Raw genomic sequence first — 21078 nt, 5'->3', positions numbered from 1 at the left:
TTATTTCCTGGATTTGGCTTTTCTTTTTGTCTTTCCTGAAAACTGTCTTTCACCTTATTTGGTGTAAATTTTTTTTTTTTGCATCCTTGGTAATCTTTTGCTGAAGGTGTGAAGACTATGAAAGATTTTATTTATCTATATACAAAAACTACCTATGCGCATTATTTATTACTTTTTCAAAGGAAGAGACACCGTCCTGTGTCAGAGGAGTTCTGGAAAGCAAATTGTTTTCCTAAGGAAGACACACATACCCAAATGAGAGATATCAAAACCATCCGTGTAAAAATGTAGAACCAGTGAAGTGACTCTTGTCAGGTGATGAAAATCAAAAAGATTTATATAAGGATTTACAAAATTGTGCTTGTATGTGTTTGCATGTGCTTGTTTATGTAAATTGCTTACAGTAACCCAGAAGATGAACAAAGTTCTGGACTTCCATAACAATTTTTTGTTGTGCTGTAAACTCTCTGAGACTTTCCCGTAATTACATTTTCATTGCCAAGTTTTGAAGCACTTGAGAAAAAAAGGTTAAGGCCATTTTTGAGTACTATGATAATGAAGCAGTAATTTAACTGTTAAACACATGTTTACCAACTTGGTAACACCAACAGGTAGAACTGTTAATGTAAACTGTACAACAAGATAGGCTTAAAGATGTTCTCTTGAACATTAAAGTATTAGGTGTTTGATGAGTGGTGCATTTTTGTACTACAGGAGTCCACAAGACCATTTTTGATCCTGCTCATAAATAGCTCAGTCTTCCAAGACTGGTCAAACCACCTCATGCACTGCAAATTGTCTAGAGTCCATTGCCTTGAGAAGAGCTTTAATGACATCAGTCAGCTAAAGAGTTTGCCAAGATTGCATGCATCCTGAAGCATGTGCATCCTGATGTGTTTTTTTTAGATAATCTGAGATGATTTTAATCTTAGAAGAACAGCTGATGTCCTATAGGAAGAGACACTATGCATTACTGCGTAGATGAAAGTTAAATTTATTTTTTTAAAATTCAGGTGATTATTTAGTATTATTTCCAGGTTTTGGAATGTTAATTTCTTTGTGTCCCCCTCACCACTCATGTATATATTTATGCTTTTTTTTGCAGTATATATTTTGTATTTTCTGTTAATTGTCATTAATCAGTTTGTTGTTTTTCAGTAATTGTACAGTAATCTTACCATACAGCAGAAAAACATCTATGAAGAACAGAGTGTAGGGGGCTTGTGATATGTATTCTGTTTGTGTTAGCCAAGTGTCTAAGGAACTGTGATCACTGGTGAAACCTTTTCCCTGTTTATCTGCCTTGCATGTGAATCATCTGATGCATACAGTACACTTTTTTACATGGGCTTACTGTTTTTATTCCTGTCTGAATATAGATTTAACTAATGCTTCTCTGATGCTAAGATTTCTCTTATGGTATCTTCAACTATTAGCAATACCAGAGACTAGGAGAAATTACTAATTAATTGTGGACTGTCAATGATAAATCCTAGTGAACATATGCAAGAAGCAAAATATCATCTTGAAATCAATCTGTCAAGTGATCGATTTCAGTGAGGTTTTGGTGGTCGCAGAAACCTTTGAGTCTAGTTATTTTATTAGTAAGCTGTGTGCAGCTGAATGTGTTTGGAGTGTGGTGGGAATGTACATTAAAGGTGACTTTCCCCCTTGGACACTGAGTTTTCTGTTGTAGGTTAGCTTCAGCAAAACTGAGTGGTACAGCAAGCGCTGTGTACTCTTCTCTTGTGCTATGAGCAGTGAAAGGCACAGCTGGAAAAAGTCAAATGCCTGGTGATACAGCAGCTACTCTGAATCTATAGCCTTCCATGACTTGTATGAGATGGTGCCACTGTAACAGTGGAGCCAGAAATAAGCCTGGTATTCTCTCCTGGAGAAACACTGAAGCCAGGCCAGCAAAGCTGCTCTACAGGCTATGCCTCCCACTCCACCCAGACTGGAATGTCTGGCACAAAAAAGCCAAATGTTGGTAACCATGAAGAAATATCAGTGAATTTTGTTATTAATACTAAAATAATTCAGATAGAGGTAGGTGGAAGAATAAATCTCACTTCAGTCATCATATACCAGCCCCATCATTCCTAAATGGTGTGGAAGTGTTACCCAAAATAGTTGAATTCTGGTGAAAATACATAACTGAACAGCTGTGAAGTTTTATGTTACAACATTACTCAAAACCCTTAAATCAAAAACTCTTCAGGTCAATAAGCCCAACGGACCATGTTGGTAGTTATGCCAAATAGAAACTTAAGGGGATGTAAGCAAATTTGATTATTTTATTACAAAACCTCAAACTCTAAGCAGCCCTTGATGCATTAGGATAAAAGTACTGTAGGTAGAGGGAGGACATGCTTTGCTCTGTCGTGGTGCTGGTCATCCACCAGGTTGCAAGGACTGGTAATGGGTGGTGCCCTCCAAAGGCTTTCCTTCATCACCTGTCTAGCAGAGGTGAGTCTGCTCTGCCAAGGGTGTGCTTGTGACACTGGAGCATGCACTGGGTTTCCAGCGAGTGTGCCCAACTGTTTCTGCTTATGAAGGCAATGCAAAGTCTGAAAACTTTTAATAGAGGCAGTAAAGTTTCAAAAAGTCTTTTTGTCACAAAAATATTGCTCCTCATCTCTTGTCTCTTTGGTAACCTCCAAAAGAGATTTGAGAAAAATAGTGAATCTGAAACACTCATGAACTGTAGAAGTTTTGCTTTTAAATGTATCCTGGAAACTCTGTTAAATCCACTGGGACCTTCTTTATGGACAATGACGCAAAACCTTAGGAGACCTGGGGAAAGCTTGGCAAAGTTTGTTTGCAAGTAACCTGGACAATTAGTGGATTTTAATCTTCCAGTTTTGCTGAAGTTGCATGTTATATCTATAGTGTCAGAAGTACCATGCAAGAGAGATGTTACTATTTTTGTATTACACGGATGACACTTTGAGAACTCTGGAGAATTGTGGTAACAGGTAATAGTAGTTCTTGTTTCTTCTTCCTTTTCTCCCTGTTTTTGATATTTGATATGTACCTCAGGTATTCAGAAGCTATCAGATATTAATGAATTGACTACATACATTGATTTTCAGAAAATTTTCTTATGTACAGACAATTATGGACATAAGTCAGAGGGAACACACATAAACCTTTCCCTTTGTCCATCCCCACATATATATCTTCTCATTTGATGAAGTGGTACTGGGATTACCTTTTTTACCTATTACCTTTGAAATTCTTGTGTGTTTTTAAAAATGAAGCAACCCAAGTGTTCAGTTTTCAAGAAACTCATTGTGGTGTGTTATTCTTCAGTTATTCTGGAGTGTTAAATAATAAAATGGTGATTAGCAGACCTAAGATCATGAAACTTTCGACCTGTGCCACAGAGGGCTGGTTAAATTCAGCTTTTTTTTCAAGAGTGCAGGATGCCTTGTTTCTGGAACCTGAAGACTGCCTTGATACAAAGGACTATTCAGCAGCAGTAAAATCACTTAAGGACATGTAAGGATTAGGGAACTGATGAAATAAATTCAGTAAGTTTTCTTACTGTGCTATGCTGGACCTTTGGGAGGAGGAAACAATGACCTTCACCATGAATATTGTAGGTAAAATGTACAGACTGTACAAATGTACAAACTTACTGCCTGGAGGAAGGTACCTTATTCAAACTGGGGTAGAGGAGAGGCTTAAAAAATAATAAAGGCTGTTGAAGCTGTTTTGAGGCAAGGAGAAGCAAAGTAGAGTTTAAATTAAATCCAAAGAGAACATGATGGGAAGGAAATAGACCACTGGGGAAGGTGAGTGTGACTTGATTACTGTGGCTGTCTCAGTAATTAAGACTGCAACACCTCCAGCCAGACCCCTCTCTATCAGCTTCCCTGTTACATGAACCAGCTTTTGCCTTCCTTACTACTGATTGTTACTATTACTGCTATGGTTGTCCTTACTCACAAATTGCATTGTCAGTATTGAGGGGTTTATTACAGCTTTCTTATCTGCCTCTCTTCTCACCATTCATTCCTCCCATTTGGAAGAATCTATGCAGGAGGCAGTAGCTGAACCCTTAATGATTTGTCATCCTCAAATCTATGTGTGTTTCTTTCTTGGCTGCTTCTTCCTTACCTGCTTTGTAGGATTCAATATCACTTTGTCTTTGCCTGCTGTTCTGCTTGTTTTAAACTTTGGAATAGACTTCAGGCTGGCCCCAGAACTTGCACGTTGGGAGTTTCTTCTTCCCATGCTGCCTTTCTTCCCAAGATTAACACTTTTGCAGTGAAGGGAGTGTGGGGCATGAGTGCACTGTTTTTAAAATCTCTTGTTATGTGGTTACTAATATTACTAATATTTTATTACTAATTACTATTACTATTACTATTCTATTATTTTATTACTAATATTACTAATATACTAATATATACTGTTATTAATAGAAAAGGCAGATGAAGACCTGCATTACTAAGCTTTGTGTGGTGTGTACTGATGAAAATTAAGCTAATGAACTCTACTTCCTGTTTTCTCCTCATCACTTTGCTCCTTTCTAGCTCTTCCATAAGCCTGGCATCTGCAGAATGCCAAGCCCCAGAGTATTTAAATTCCTATATATGTTCTCTTCAGTTTTTAGCAAGGTGTTCATCCTAGCTCTTGGAATCGTAAATAGGAATAGAAGGATGATGAGAAGTACTAAGTGTTGCATACTTCAAAGAATCAAAATACTGTATTAGAGTAAGTGACTTTTTAAGTAGAGCTGCGAGTTCAGCAAAATGCTTAGGAGATACATGGATCATTGCCATAATTTTTATCCAAAGTATTAAACCCCTTGTTAGATATTTCCTGGTACTTTGTTTTCTCCAGATGTTTCTGAACCTGTAGTTTTCTACCACACACTTTATATTCTATTGTGTGCTATAAAAAATGAATGGAAAGAAGATTTGGAATTTTACATATTTTGTGAGCACGGGCAAATTATTAGAGGATATAAACTCAACTGCTCTGGAATTTGAAGTAAAAATAAGAAATAGATTGAACAGGAGTTTAGTTTTTGAGTTGATTTTTCTTCTAAAATGTCTATGTAATGATAACAGATTTTTTCCTGTCAGAATGATACAAAATAATTTCAGTGTATGAGTAGAGAGTAACTGCTTTGGTTAAATTACACAGAGTTTAATGACTCCAGAAAATGCATTTTCTTTGTTTACTTTCTGTGTTTGCAACTGTGTCTTGAAGTAGATGTCAGTGCTTAATATTTGGTAATGTGACTACTCGATGTGTAACTTAAATGATATTTTACAGTACTACCTGGCAGCTCCAGCCAATATTCAGGTTCAGTCATAATAAACAGGGATTTCTGGAGAGCTGTGTGATTTGAAGAAAAGGCTCAGTTATCAAACATTAAAATTCTGACAGGAGAAACCTTTCTTGAAAGGTAAAATAATAATAGTTTGCTTGAATGCCCATTAGTTACACCTGCAGAGTGCAATTCTGTCTCATAGCAGAATAATTCCAAATAGGACAATAATAATATTTTTCCAGCATGAAATATACTTTTTAACTTAGACAGATGGAATACATACAAGATAATCACAGGATGTGTGATGGCTCTAATCTAGAATGACAAACAGTTGTCTTGGTTATGAACACAAATCTAGAAATTCAGAGGTAGCCATCTTAGTTGCTGGAATTATCTGAACTCTGCAAAGCAGTTTTCCTGAGGTGTTAATTACTATTTGATTTAGATTTTATATTTTATACATATTTTAAACTAATATTGCTTCTGGCCTTGCTGGTTCTATTTGTGATTCCACTGATATAACTCTAATTGTAATTTTATAAATCTGCATATTTGGAAGTGGGATAGTGCAAACCCTTTCTTCTGCAAAATGTATGAAAAACTGCCTAACCTGCCTGTGTGGACAGAGGGTGACTGATGTTTCCTTTTAACTCTCTTCTCACAAGATTGTTGACACATGCCTTGAGAGCGATTATTTCTGGTAGTGCTGGAGGTAACATCCCAGAAGTTCAGTGCCTTTGAATTGCTGCTGCGTTTTTGTTAAAAGTATTTCTGAAAGGTTTAATATATAGATTGTCTCTGCTAAATTGCTGTTCATTTGAAAGACTTAGCATTAGTTCATTTCCTAGAAGAGCCAGTAAGTGTAATTTAAATAACTATCAACCTATTTATTTTCATTTTAACTTGCCTAAAATAGAAAAATAATGTGTATTTGAAAGTGCTTTAAGCTGTCTTTATATGCATTTAATATGTTGGTACTAGGAATATGGATTTTTCAAGCTATGCATATCCTGAAATTCCATTAAGCTTATTTTTTTATATCCCTATATATTAAATAACTTGTTGATTATTGGAAAATTTATTCTTACAAGTGACTTACCAGTTACATATTTTCATTAGTTGGCTTAAGTAGTGTATTTTATGTATGTATTTGCTATATTTTAAAAGCTCTCTCTAGGCATTTGAAAATGCACAGGTTCCTCAGCAGCCAATGGAATCTGTTATTTTCATTTTTGGATCTCAATGTTTATTCTGTGGCCATAGTTCTTGTTCTAAGAAGGTGAGATAGCTCTGCCCTGGGGACATGGCCTTTGTAGTCCAGGCAGGTCTAACATTAAATGATTATGGCAGCTTCCTCTTTCCAAAGAATGAAGTATCCTGTTCACACAGTTCTCCAAGTCCCAGGGGCAGGAAAAGCTAACAGCCCTAATCAGTAGTAAAACCTCAAGACTTTTTTGTGGCAAATCAGACTAAAGTAAAGTAAAGAAAGTTAAAAGAACCATATTTATTTTTAAATTGTATTTAAACAAAACAAAGGAAAAATAATAAAAAATAAAAAGCCCCACCCAGAAATAGGATACTACAAATTTGCTCCAACAACCTGTTCTAGTAGATCTTAATACCAGTACCATAGTGTTGTGTTGTAAGTCATTAATCATTAATCTTATCCTCCTTTCTGGAATGTGATTAGTAAATTACGTACTTGTCATTGTTTTGTTTATTTTTCAATAAAATATCATGTATTTGACTCAGGCTTTCATGTAAAAAGTGAGAGTTTGCAAGACCTACTGGTAAATTTCGGAATCTCAAAACCCCTGAGATTAAAGTTTTAATGTCTATAGCTAGTAAAACAGGGTATTGTGAGCAAACTCTTACTTGTGGGAGTTCAGATTGTTACATTAGTGAGTGATGAATACTTACTTTTCTAAATGCTACTAAAAATATTTATTAGTAAAGTATTGTGACAGGATGTGCTGTTATATTTAATAGACAAATTTTCATTTGATATGTTATTTTTAGCCATTCTAAGTGAAATAGCTGTTGGCAGTCAGCACTGAGAACTTGTTATTTATCATGCAGTGAGCTGAAATGGGCCTGTTACATACTGGGAAAAAAACCCCATACCTGGGTAACTTACTGAAGTCATTGCACTAAGGCAGGGAGAACAAAACGTGAATCACAAATTAATAATCACAAATAAACTGGATATGTGGGTACTGTTGTAACAGAAACTATTCTGTATTCACATATCAAATTGTTAATAGCATTTTTTCAAAGTAAAAATAGTCTTCTGCCATGTGTCCGCTGCTGAAATAAGAGTTTGAGAAAAGTGGTAGGTAAGAGATTTTTTTTTTTAAATTTTTTCTGTACAGCCTTTGTAACTGTCTTCTTCAATGCCTATAGATTGAACTTTTCTTATACTTGAATTCATTACCTTCATTACTGTTCCTTTATGCTTAGGCTTAAATCAATTAGGCAGCTCTCCTACTCATTTGCTGTCATCCCAGAAGGGAGGGAAAGCTTGCTCTCTTGGGCTGTATTTTTTCTTGTAGAATGTAAAGCAATTATGTTTCTTAGTCTTTGTCTGTTCCAGACACTATATTTTCCTTGAAAATATTTCTCCCTAAAGAGACTAAAGAAAAAAATTGGCCTTTTTTCTTCTCCTTTGAGTTCTAGTATAAAATGTCATGCTAGTGATTCTGTGGGACTATTTGAGTTCCAACATATAATTAGACACTCTACACTTTGCCTCCATGAGTTTGTAATGTTCAAGAGAAGTCTGTCAAGATAATTTTTATTGATAATAATCTCCCATATATTTTACAGCTTTGCTACAGTAATAATAATAATAATAATGGCTTTTTATTCCAGAGCTCTTTCATGAATTTTGAAGCCACCATTAATTACCTTTTCTCACCTGGATTTTGGTAGAGGGCAAATATGCTCAAATCCTCTGTGGAACCAAGTTAAGTTACATTTAAGGTTCCTCTAGTTTTTTCATTTGAGCAAAAAATGATGTGCACCTCCTGAAGTCTGATTTGTTTTGTCTTTTTTCAGTTAAAATTATTGGTATGTGAATGGATGGTATGTGTCACAAAGCCATGTAAGTCGATTATTTGATCAAACTAGGATTTCCTGCTGTAGAACAGCAGTTAAAACATTGAAAATCAGGTGAGATTAGTATATTTGAGAATCAGCAGAAGGTGAAAAAGATTATGGGACCCAAGTGAAACAGCAATTTATTGCAACTGCTGCAGTGCATTGATTAGTTCCAATTTCCATTCTAAATATGCATGGAAAAGATGGAAAATACGTCCTGTGGGGCTGGGTTGCCTTCAAGGGCTGCTGGAAGTTTCTCTGAACACGTAGACTGTGCAGATAAGGATTTCTACCAGCCTCTACTTGGAGGTGTGAGGGGACAGTGTGGGACAGTTCTCTGTGTAGGGCCAGTGGGGACTGCGTGGGCATCACATCTTGCCATGATTGCCCCCTCTTCATGAGCTGCAAATTAAGACAGAAATTCCCTTTCTCCATGGGAACAGCAAGAAATTGCTATTTTAAAATATTTACACACTTGCCTGGTACCCCTTAATATGAGACCTGGTAAATTGTGGATGTAGGTTCCCCCTGTGGAAGGGAGGGTGTGCTGTGCAGGCTGTAGAGCAGAGGAGTTTGTTCACACTCTAAATGAGCTGAGCTGGTTTAGGTGCTAGAATTCATCAGTGTGTGGCAGTATGTTTTTCCCTAGGGAATAACTTACCCTACTTCTAGGCAGGATAAGGTAGCCTGCATAAGGCTTCCTGATGTTGCAACTAGAAAAATGGGAGTAGTAATACGGGTGGGTGTCGTGTAACCATGACATTTGGGTATGTACAGGATCCTTCAAGAGTCTGGAAGCTGCAGTAACATATTTTAAAACTGGCTTATGGCTTGTGATTGATCAGCAGTTCTGATTGTCAGGATTAATTTAATTATTGTATTAGGTAAGAAATAACGTAGCTTTTAAGAAATATTCATTCTCCAAAATCCTAATTAACCCCCTGCTTATCTCCTATTATAGGCAGCCATTCTTGCTAGAAGGATATTACAGTGGCATAACTAGTGAATATAGTAGTTTTGAAAAAGTAGTTTGAAATGTTTCTTTCCAAGTTTATGTTTTGGTAACTGCCATGCTGTGTCACAAGAAGCTACTTTATCAGCACCTCAACTTTTGAGGAATTTTAAGGAGCTGTCGATTATCTGAAGTAATTCTCAAGTAATAATTTATATCTGAGTAATTTCTAAGGCATGATAGCACATTCTTCTTTGGACCTCTTACAAACTTTTTTCTTTCACATAAGCTTTACATCACCCATGTTTTCTTTTGAAGAGGAAATAACTATTGTGCATTAGAATCAGTATTTATTGCTAATTATGTTGCTTCTTTGGTCTAACAGCATGATTAGCGTTGACTTGTTTTTGTGATTTATGGATGAGTTTAATTTTGTGTGACTATTTTTTAAATCTCTTTTGTTATATTTCAAGAGGACTTTCAATTTAGTGGCAAATAAGATCATAGTAAAATGAGATCGGTATTTTCTATATATCTTAAATTCTGCTTGACAAACTACAACTCCAGGGTAGAGAAAATAGACATCAGGTAAGTTTTTGGTTTATAGAAGCTTGATAGTGCAGGCCCCTTGACCTGCCTGAAGCTTCTCAAGTCAGAGAAACACTAAACATACCTGCTTGTCATCAGGTAGCATCAGACAGTGTGTGTGTCTTCCTGGAGAGAGTGATTTTTGTCAAGTGCTTGTTGGGGTTTTACAGTTTCTCTTCGTGTTTCAGTAGTGGTTGCAGCCTTCAGTATGTTGGAATACACACCGTATGAAAAGTGCATCTCTCTTGTTTGCTTGTTTTAGTTTATGTTGTCAGTACTTTTTTTGGGGGGGGGTTGCGGGTGTTGGGTTAATGTTGTCAGTAGATTTTTGACTGTTTTTTCCATCCAGCTTTCATAATTCAATCATTATACATTTGCTGCGGATTTTGGAGTGTTCGTAGTGCACATATCCTATTTCATGGTCAGGTGGAGCATGAGTTTGATGAGGATTTGAGGGCCAAGTCTCTCTGCCATTATCTTTGTGTCAAAGGATGTGGCAAGTTGTCATCTCTGCTTTCTTCTGTCTTCTCGCCTCAGTTTTTCACTCCTTGTGCTCCTCAGCTATTACAGGGCTCCTTTTCTTGTGCCATACATGTAATGTTTGAATTGGCAGCAAGAGACTGCACTGAAATAGAAACTGCCCAGTTTCCAGTGTCATGCTGAGGAAGTGAGAGGTGGAGACAGCTTCAGGTCATTTACCTGGTAAATCTGCACCTGGTCTCTTCTGCCAGAGTCACTGATAACCCCTTGGGTGGGTGCTGCTGTGAGAACCATCCCCTGATGCTTTCCTGCAAAATGCATATGCCAAGCAGCAGATGCAGGGAGGGAAGAAAATGCATGGACTGACTGTGCTGGGATTAATGGTTTTTTTTAAAGAAATAGATTTAAGTATTTGTGTAAAACAAGCTAAGCAAATAAATGTTACATTGCTCCCAAATCTTTCTGCTAGTTAATCTATAAAGAGTTGAAAGCAGCTGTTACAGATTAATGGTTGCCCACTCATGATGAATGGTTTAACTCACACAGAAAGGCAGAAAAGTGTCACTGTCACACCTGTAAAAGTAACATACAGACTTCTGCTTTTATCTTTCCTCTCCTCCTGGATAACTTGAGAGAAGTAAAATGGGTTGTCAGTATTTTTTTTTTTCCAATATGACTAATAATATTGTTTATTTTATTTTCTGTGCCTAGGGTATTTACGTGCGGGATGCGCCTTTGAAGGACATAAAAGTGTTCAACGCGCGGCGGTTTGTGGCTCTGTTCAGCGTGGTGAACGCCACGAAGCGGGACGCTGGCAACTACCGCTGCATGATCCGCACCGAGGGAGGAGTGGGTGTGTCCAACTATGCAGAGCTGATAGTCAAAGGTACCTCACCACACATCAGTACTTGTGTGCTCCCTGTGTGGAATCACGGCTTGCAGTTGCTGATGCAGTAAGAATGTCACCCATAGCCTGTTAAACTTGATAAGAGGTTCAGTAAATAGATTTTTGCTTATGTAAATCTTAAGTCTATCCAACTGTAACAAGGGAGTGATAGAAGAAACCAGGGCTAATTAACTAGGTGCTTGTTGATTGCTGTTCTGAGTATTTCCCCAAAGTGCACTATTTAGACCTATATATATTTACAAGCTTTTATATAAAGCATGAACATAATGGCTACTTGCCTCCTTTGTGAAGATTGTATTCTAAAAATATACTTACTAAAAAATATGCAATATTTACATTAAAGTGATTATATAAAATGCACGTATTTCAGTATATGGAGAGGTGTTTTTGAAAACTTTGGGAAACAATTAGATGTAAGTAGAATGGGGAATAACCTGTCACCAGTAGAAGAAGATACAAGAAAGCTGTAATGAAGAATAATCTATTTTCCAAAACCAAGACTAGTGTTTTAGTGAATGTGTTGAAGAGAAAATGGAGAGAAACGGGACAAGAGAAGGATGTTGGAAATAACCAGGCTGTGAAGATAGCAAAACAAAACAAATTGTAGCATGAAAACATATATGAATGGACAGATGAAAAAAGAAACAAATAGAGCAGGTGAGATGAGAATCTAATTATAAGTGGCGGAAAAAATGAGGTTATTTCGGTCCAAGCATGAAAAGAAAATAAAGTAGGTGGCCAAAAATAGATACATATGAAAGTCAGCAAAGAAAGGAAGCGTGGACTATAACCACAGTAGGAATGATGAAGCATCTTTCAGACCTAACATCAGTGAAAACAAAGAGGAATGAACACTGCCTGAAGGAGGCAGAGGGAGGAGTTACAGCATCAGTGAGGAGAGGTACAAGAAGCCAAAGGAATTAATTTCTTCTCAGTCTCTTTGATTCAGGGTGTTTTAATTTATTAGTGCTCCTTTTGAGGTACAATAGATGAAATTATGAAGCGTATCATTAAAGCATTTGTGCTTGCCCAGATTCTTTTAGAAAATTTGCACTGGGCACTGTGAGCAAGTGGATAGCCTTAGGGTGTAATCCCATTAACTACTTGTAGAGTGGCAAAGTAATTATGGTAATCCCCATTGCCTGTGTTGGAGCTTTTATGAGACCACCTGCAGGTCATTCCTTTTGACCTAAAAAGACCCATTTTAAGCATTGTGCTGTAAAAGGCTAGATGACTGTACTGAACAGCAGCATTAGGGGCTAATTAATAAACACACTTTCTTATTGATGACCTATAATGAAGAAATTGTATTTTCTAATTTTTAGCAGGTTTTCTGCAGTATCAGTTAGCAGACTTCAAAGGTAATGGGTTGATTTCAGTGCAGCTGTATATTTTTTAATATGTTACCATCCATAAGTCATGAAGAATGTACATATGCCCACACTGCATGTAATGTTTAGTATAGTTGGGAATTGCTGATGGCTTAATAATAGTATGTGTAAAACCAGTGGTGTCATTACTCCCCCCGCTTCACTACAAACAATGAATTTAATTCTCTTCTCATAGACATTGGTGTAACTATACTGACTTATAAGGAATTTCCTTGGAATTACACTGCTAGAATGACAGTAGAGTCAAACGGGGCATTTGCAAGTTAAAGAAAATCAGTTCTTCACATTTATCGTGCTCTGTTCCGTTCTGGTTACTAAACCTGTAACTCAAGTTGCAAAAAGTTCTTCACTGGGATAGGGCTTTTTTCAAAATATATTTGCTTTTAAGTAGAGATGTTTGCACAGTAGAGTGGATTAAAACTCTGTACAGCATTCATTCTACTTCACTGTAGACAAAGTTTCACTAAGTAGGAACTTGTTCTAAGCAGATTCCAATTATGTGTGTAAAGATCTTCAAGCTTTGTAGTGCTGTTGTGGCATGATGTTGTGTGGCACTGGAGAGCAGGTACCAGAACTCTTGGAAAGAGCAGAAGGGCTGCTAGTTTCAGGTGCTGCAAAACAAACCTGCAGTCACAAAGGAATAGGACTGAAATCTTAAAAATGAGAGGCCTGTAACAAACTGCCAGGTGTTTTAATTTTCTTCTCTTTTTTTTTGGTCTTCTTTTTTCACCTGAGTGAGCATGTTAAAGCAAGGTTTCAGCAGTATGGAGGGGGGAAAAATCACAATTAAAGAGCTGTCGGTTCTGTTATTAAATAATTGTAAACACGAATATTGTCTAGTGAATAAGAAAAAGCTTGTCAGTGAACAATTAGTCTGGCCTTAAAAAGGGGGAGAAAGAAAGGCCTTTTTCTTAAAACTCGTTTGTGGTAGCTTATATGCCTTTTAGAGGATGGTGGAATAAAGTATTGATTGTTCTATTTAAATAAATCCTGAAGGGGAGGTTTTCAATTTACCTGAGTGTTTGTTCTGATAAGAAAGGCTGAAAAGACGAGTGCCTTGTCATTGTATGTGGTCGAACTGCACAGTATCCTCATCTAAGTTTGTCAGAGAATTGGATTGAAATGTCACTTTATCTAATGGGAGGCATGAAATTGGCCTTGTCAGATAACCCACTTATTGTAAAAAACATCAGCTCATATCTAATAGATGACATAAAAGTAATCAAACATTGAGCAACAGGAAAATAGTCGGGTGGAATTGATTAAATGCGTTTGGTGAAGTAAATTAGAGTTCTGCATACAGTCCCTAGGTTGAAGTTTTCTAATAGTGGGCAGATCCAACACAGATTAGATTTAGGAGAGCAGAATGAGCCTGTCTAGCAGACATCAGATTATTACAGAGTTCAGACTGCTTATTGAGTTCAAACAAGGTAAACCTAGGTGTCAAATTGGTTAAAAGAAGTTTGGTTAGGTTTTTAAGCAAGGGCATAGAAAGGTAGCCATCTGTAATGCTGGCAGCTTAAATGTCTGCATTTTCCAAATGGAAAATTTAACACCGGGAACAGAACCAAACCTCTTCAGGACCTCTAGAGCTAAGAATTTATTCTGGAGGGCAAAGTCATTTCGACATCAAGACATAGTAAGAAAATATCAGTGATTACTTATCTGTGGTATCAGTTGTTCTCATACATTAAATATACATGGATACTTGGCAATCTGTTTTCTCTCTATCTAGCCTTTCATGCTGGATCCATTGCTGTCTGTGCCCCTTTTTTTACCAACAGTGCTGACATCAGGATTTATTTTTAGCGTTACCTAAAAATTCCTATAATGAAGTCCAGTTTCATATGCTCATTTTTTGGCAAACTGTGTGGAGACTTGTATTTTTCAGTGTGGGTGTGTGCCTCAGCCCAGAGGTGTTGAGGAAACCTCCAACTGGAAGAGCTGATATACTTCATCCATCTTAGCAAACTTGCCATAGGAAACCGCTGAAGGCTCTGGACTTTGAAGCACTAATATTTTTTCAAGAGGGTACTAGTAATGTCAAGAATGTTGTTTTTCTCTTCTTGTAAAAGTCTGTTCTCAAATATAGTTAGTTAACAAACTACTAAATAAAACCCAACCAGACCCTTGAGACTTCTTTGAGTTCCTCTTTCAAATTCTCCTGAAATTCTAGATACAATGTGGGGAATTTAATTGCAGGCAGGGATCTGAGCTTCTTTGGAGCAGGCTGGATCCAGGCACAGGGATCAAGACCTATGAGCTTGCCATTAGTGTTCTTTCAGTAAACAATCCTCCGTCTTGCTGAATCCTTGGACTTTGAGATTAAAATAATGATGGATTAAAGATGTGGATACTGAGAAGTGCAAGAACAAGAAGCTGCATACCCAGATTAGGAAAATTGTGCTGGGACTGAAAGGAAAGGCAAACTGGGAGGTTTTTTGAAATGAGCGGGAAAGTAGGTGAAAATTGGGGCTGAAAAAGTGCTAAAAGCTGGGGAGAAAGACATGGAGGTGCTGGTTGACAGCCGTCTGTACCTAAACATGTTCTGGGTGATCAGAACATGCCAGTAGGCACTGATTGTCCCCCCTGTGCTTGGCACTAGTGAGACACCTTGAGTGGTGTGTCCAGTTCTGGTCCCCTCACTACAGGAAGGACATTTAGGTGCTGGAGTGAGTCCAGAGAAGGGCAAGGAGCTGGTGAAGGGTCAGGAGAGCAGGTCAGGAGCAGCTGAGGGTGTTTAGCCTGGAGAAAAGGAGGCTCAGATGGGACTTCATTGCTCTCTACATTTGCCTGACAGGAGGTCGTAGCCAGATGGAGGTTGGTCTTTTCTCCCAGGCAACAAGGGACAGGATAAGAGCTCACAGCCTCCAGCTTTGCCAGGGAGATTTGGGTTGGACAGCAGGAAAAATTTTTCATTGAAAGGATGCTTAAGCATTGGAACAGGCTGCCCAGGGACGTGGTGGGGTCCCTGTCCCTGAAAGCAATCACTTAAGTGCCATGGTTTAGTTGGCATCTTAGTGTTTGGTCAAAAGTCGAATTTGATTATCTTGGAGGATTTTTCCAACATGATTCTATGGTTTTGTGGCAAAGAGGGGAATGTAAACATATACACATCCATGCATTTGCAAAAAGTAGGGAAGTAGATTTTGTCATTTTTCAAAATAGTGCTTCTGAGCCACAGAGAAGAAATGTCTATTTTTGTCTTCTTTAATTCACTTAAATCTGAGAGATTTATGTTATCTGCATTGGTATCTCAGTGTGATGCCTTTCTCCTTCCAATTAAAATTTTAAAAGAACTGCAAAGTAAAATATGTTAAAATATTGTAGAAACTTTCTGGAAAATCTGTAGAATTTAAGTACAAAGCAGTTTAAATGAAGGAATTGCAGTTTCAAGTGTGTTTTCAATTAATAAAAAGTGCTTAAGAATAAATAGTTTAAATTAATGTATGGCTAAATTTGTTTTTATCCTCTGTGTAAGAGAAGGGCTGTTTCTTATCATGAAGTCTGTCTTTTTCTCACATTTAATAGAAATCTCCATTTATGTAGGGTGACCTGAGAGCACCTGCTTAAAGCTTTCTGTCACCTGCAGACCTCTGGCTTTGTAAGGTAGCCACTATTTCCTTTCCCTTAAGGGATTGTGCCCACTGTCATTTGTCAGAGAATTCAAGAGGAGGTCACATGTCTGTTCACAAAGTCTAAATGGCATAAAATTTGAAATACGGATCCACTTCCTTTCTTTTTTTCAGTTAATGCTCTATTTTAAAAACCTACATTTAAAATGGCTTTGCAGTACTGAATAGCTTTGTCTGCTTGCTTCAGGTGGAGATCTGCAAGGAAGTACTCCTCTTTAAGCTAAGTCATTGTACTAAATAGCCACTGCTACAAACTTATTTCTGCTGTCAGTTAAAAATCCTTCCTTGAACATACACAGCCCTGAAATATCAAATGCTATTATACTGTTCCATAAAGGTATTAATTTACATGTTACTTAATTGAAACTGCCTCAGTGGCTGCCAGTAAAACTGCTTTTAGTCAAGAACAGTAGGGCTGCAGTGTAGTACTTATCTAAGTGATTCAAACTTCTCAGCATCCTAAAAATATTAAATCATTCTCTCAAAAGAAAAAAATAAGAAGACAGAAGAATACGTTTGAGACTTCATTCACGACATCAGTTCATTATATTGGGATATACAGTGTTATGAGTCTCATGTTTTTAACTACTCACTTAATATGAGCATCATATTTGTAATGAAAGGTTGATTTTAGGTAGTCTCGATTGTTAGTAAGAATGTAACTTCTGGTATTAAACCATGTTAATAGTATGAAATTGCAGTGTATGCAGGCTTTGCTGAAATAATGTAATTTGAATTAACCTTTTTCATTGTGGTCCCAGAGAAATGAAAAACATGCCCTGAGGTATAAAAAGACAATAAAATACTGTCTGTTCAAGTACTTGTAATATTTGGAATGAATTGGTGTAACCGCTAACCTTAGTGACCTAACTCCTGAGTTTGCATTTTGAATGGCACTTCAACAGCCTTTAGTAGCATTTGAAACTTGAAAGTAATTAACTGTTCTTTCAGCATGGCTGAGTAAATGCCTTAGGATGCTTTATAAAAGTTCCATTTCACGTCTTGGTTCACAAAACAGCCTAATGATTTAAATTGATGTTAAATCATTTTGAGTCAAGTCAGAACTGTTTCCAGACATGCTATCACTGTATGAAGCTGTAGTTTGTATACTTTAGGAAGAATAGTTTCAATAAAACTTCAGTATGTTTCTAACTCAGCAATGACATCAGTTTGAAATATATTGCTATTGACATAAAACAATGCCTTCACTGCTGATTTGAAAATCTAAACAGTATTCTTTATATCTTGAAATCTGCCACAATATGTTAAGCTATTTTTATGTCTATTCCAATTAGTAATGCTTAAAGATACCTTTGGAGATGTTCTGGTTTGTTGCCTTTTGTATTGTGTTTTTCATGATAGTAATCACTTAGTTCTGTTAAGAAGAGAACACACAGTGATGGTGCCTGTGTTTGCTGGTTTGTAGTGTTGTATTTCAGCAATTGCTAACAGACTGCGCAGATCGAAGCTTGCATGCAAGTGTACCCTGCTAATTAGAAACACCATCTATCTGAGGCACAGCTAATCTTCAGTGTACTTAGTGCTCTGAGTTACTCTTTCTGTACTGTAGGATAATTACATGTTTGTTAAAATAGCGATTCTGCTATTTCTCAGGAAATACTGAATGCTTCCCAGAGATCCTTTCTCCCTTTTGCTTCATTCTTTTATGTTCTTTGCTTTAACTGTGACTTTGAAGACCGTGGCAAAATGATGAAATGCATAAATTCAACTTCTTGTGTGACTACCTGTATCTCAACACAGAGGGAAATGGTTAGCAGAAGAGGATAAATCTGAATCTAAAGCTTAGGGAAGACAGATGTCGTGTGTTCATTGCATATTCTGTGTAGCCTTAAGAAGGTGGCAGTGTTTGCTGATAGATACGTTAAGAATATTGGATCTAACAGTGCCTTATTAGGGTGGCTTGATTTCATTCTACTTGAATATATTTAACCAATGGGAAGGCGAATTTTTTTTGCAGATATGATGCATGAAACAGCAGTGTAACAAACTGTATTTGTATGAGAAAACCTGAGGTTATCTTTCTTTTTAAATTGGAAGTTGCCATGGAATGACTAGTGAATAGAATTACACTTGCATCTGGTTTGAAGTTAGGTATAAACCAAAAGCTTCAGGTTAAAATCTCCGAGTGCATAACCAAAATAATCTGACTACTGCAATTTAATGAAATTCAGTCAGTCTGTAGTGGTGATTTCTTCTTATCCATATTTGCATGCAGTCTTCAACTCTAATGTAGTACAAAACCCATTGCTTATTTCAATGTTTTAGAAGCAGAAAAAAATGAAAGTGTAATCACAGTTTGTTATCATACCTTACTGTTTTTTAGAACCTCCAGTTCCCATTGCTCCACCTCAGCTGTCCTCAGTTGGTGCAACTTACCTGTGGATACAGCTGAATGCCAATTCCATCAATGGGGATGGACCCATTATCCAAAGAGAAGTTGAGTATCGAACTTCAAGTGGAAGCTGGTATGACATACAACCCGTGGACTCCACAAGCTATAAGATTGGGCACCTGGATCCTGATACAGAATATGAAATCAGTGTATTACTTACGAGACCAGGGGAAGGAGGAACAGGATCTCCTGGCCCAGCTCTCAAAACAAGAACAAAATGTGCTGGTGAGTACTCCAAGGTGATTGGAAAGTTGTAAGCATCTTTCTGGGGCTGAAGACATAAGTTAATTCACTAGCACTTTTTACTGTCTGTCTTAACCAGCAGGTTGCAGGAGTTAAGACTGAATGGTTTTAAGTATAACCTCTTAGCATTTTGCAGCTACAGTGACCTTGAAAGCAACCTTCTGTGCCACTGTAGACTGTAGATGAAATCATGACTGTGCATGTTTTTTCTTTTCAATGTCAGCTATATCAGACTTGTAGATAAAGTGGAAAGAGATCCTGTGTAACAGCAAAAGCATTCACTGTTGGTCTCAATTAGCGGATGAGTTTTTGCGAAGGACTGCTTTCTTGAGTGACTGACAGCATGTCTCTTTACTAAATGAGGCAGTGCAGTTTCTGGTGTGTTGTGGCAATCTTGGCTCCTGTTTTGGATGTTATAATTAATAGAACTGACCTCTGATTGTAATAGCATCCAAAGTTCAGCTATTATACAGAAGGAATTGTAGAATAATTTTCAGTAAGACTGGCAGTTATATTAGTTTGGCATTTAGCTGCTCAGAAAAATAATAGAGGATACCATGACCTGGATTTTCTTTGGTCATTAGTATTTTCCCCCAATATTTTGAATCATCTCTTGGCTGCTCTAAAGCTGGTGGAAGACAGGCAGGAGTGTAGCTCCAGAAAATGGGAGTAACAAGTGGTATTAGTTTATTGTTCCTAGTCTTTTAAAGAATGACTTGGTCTTACTTGCCTTTTTTAACAGAAAAAATTACGTACTTCAGCAGAATTAATATATTTCCATTGTATATACTTTTTGTAAAGTCGCTTGCCCACCTGTCAGTGAGTAAATGTCATTTCAGTTGAATTGAACTGGTGTGATGTCAAACACAAAATGAAATATAGTTGCTGTCAGAATCCCATTATTATGTTCTGAAGATACAAACTTTTACAAGTACCAATCCTTTGACATTATTTTTGGTGTTTTTTCCTTTCTGTTATTACTGGAAAGAAGTATTTGAGGAAAAACACCAAAAAGCAGTACAGCTAAATTATTATAATATTTAAGTATTTTGTATTTGTAAGATTTTCTCTACTAGGCTAAGATAACTTCAGCTTAGTAAAAAATGGAGCATAAAAATGAAACTTCAGGAGGATTTCTGCTTCACTATGCCCTTCATAATAACGTAAATTCTATCTAGACAAGAATAGAGAATAAATTCTGTCTAGAGGTATTTAATTCACAAATATTTCAGTTGTTTTAAAATTAAACAGTTTTTCTAATAGTTTTTTTGTCTGCTTGTATGATCAGGTACTTAGATCACCAGTACTGGCTGCTGTGTAAGTGAGCCTGTCTGTCCGGCAGAGTTGTGTTGTGTTATCAGCCCTGGATTAGATACAAATCCAAAATGCAGCAGCAAACAGGCTGCTATGAGGGAAATTTAACTCCACCTCAGCCAGACTTAGTAGAGACTGATACCCAGAATTTTAGTTATGTTTAAGAATATCATATGCTTTCTGTTCTTCTCAGTGGTAGATACTGTTGAGTATTAAAACAGGCATTCAGTTTCATAAACCCCTGTGTACTGGAAGTGTTTTATTACCTGGTAATGTCTTGTAATACATCAAAATTATTTGTGTTTTCATTAAGCTAAACAGTAACCTTCTTAAATTAAAAGCAGAAAGTTAAATGACTGAAAAATGTAAATTGAATGATGATATTAAATCTGTCTCTACAAATTGGCTTCTTTATAGCAGAAGACCCTGCTTTGAAGGAGTAGTGGTTATTGGTTAACTGTTAGCAAGTGACATGCTAATAACTGGCCCAAGGGTTTAAAAAGAGATGCTGATAAACTAATGACGGTATAATTAAGCTGGGTAGGAGTAAAATAATGCCAGTCTCCAAAGCATACCATAGAATTAATAAAACAGGAGTCTTTAAGAGAAGAATCATTGCACCTTTTTAATTACTGTGATAATTGCATGCTGCTTGCCTGTTCCCTAGGGGAAGATAGTGAACCACTTGGAGACTTGAAGCAGTATGCTAGGCGTTCAATAATCTTAATAGTTCTCCAAAGCATTTGAAATATGTTTTCATTTTAGT

The 21078-nt window shown here is 36.9% G+C and overlaps 1 protein-coding gene across 7 annotated transcripts in view; it reads left to right on the top strand.

The window, feature by feature from the left end:
• PTPRM (protein tyrosine phosphatase receptor type M) overlaps positions 1-21078 on the top strand; it is a 447605-nt gene that overhangs the window by 156285 nt on the left and 270242 nt on the right. For all 7 annotated transcript variants that reach the window (XM_033068182.2, XM_033068164.2, XM_033068169.2 and 4 more), the window contains 2 exons: positions 11121-11295; positions 18687-18980. In XM_033068182.2, the coding sequence (XP_032924073.1) occupies positions 11121-11295; positions 18687-18980 (469 nt within the window). The remainder of the gene's footprint in view (positions 1-11120; positions 11296-18686; positions 18981-21078) is intronic.

This window comes from Catharus ustulatus, chromosome 1 (genome assembly GCF_009819885.2).
Source record: "Catharus ustulatus isolate bCatUst1 chromosome 1, bCatUst1.pri.v2, whole genome shotgun sequence".
Classification (NCBI taxonomy): domain Eukaryota; kingdom Metazoa; phylum Chordata; class Aves; order Passeriformes; family Turdidae; genus Catharus; species Catharus ustulatus.
Note: the sequence above shows the minus strand (reverse complement) of the source record. Positions and strands in the feature narration are given on the sequence as shown.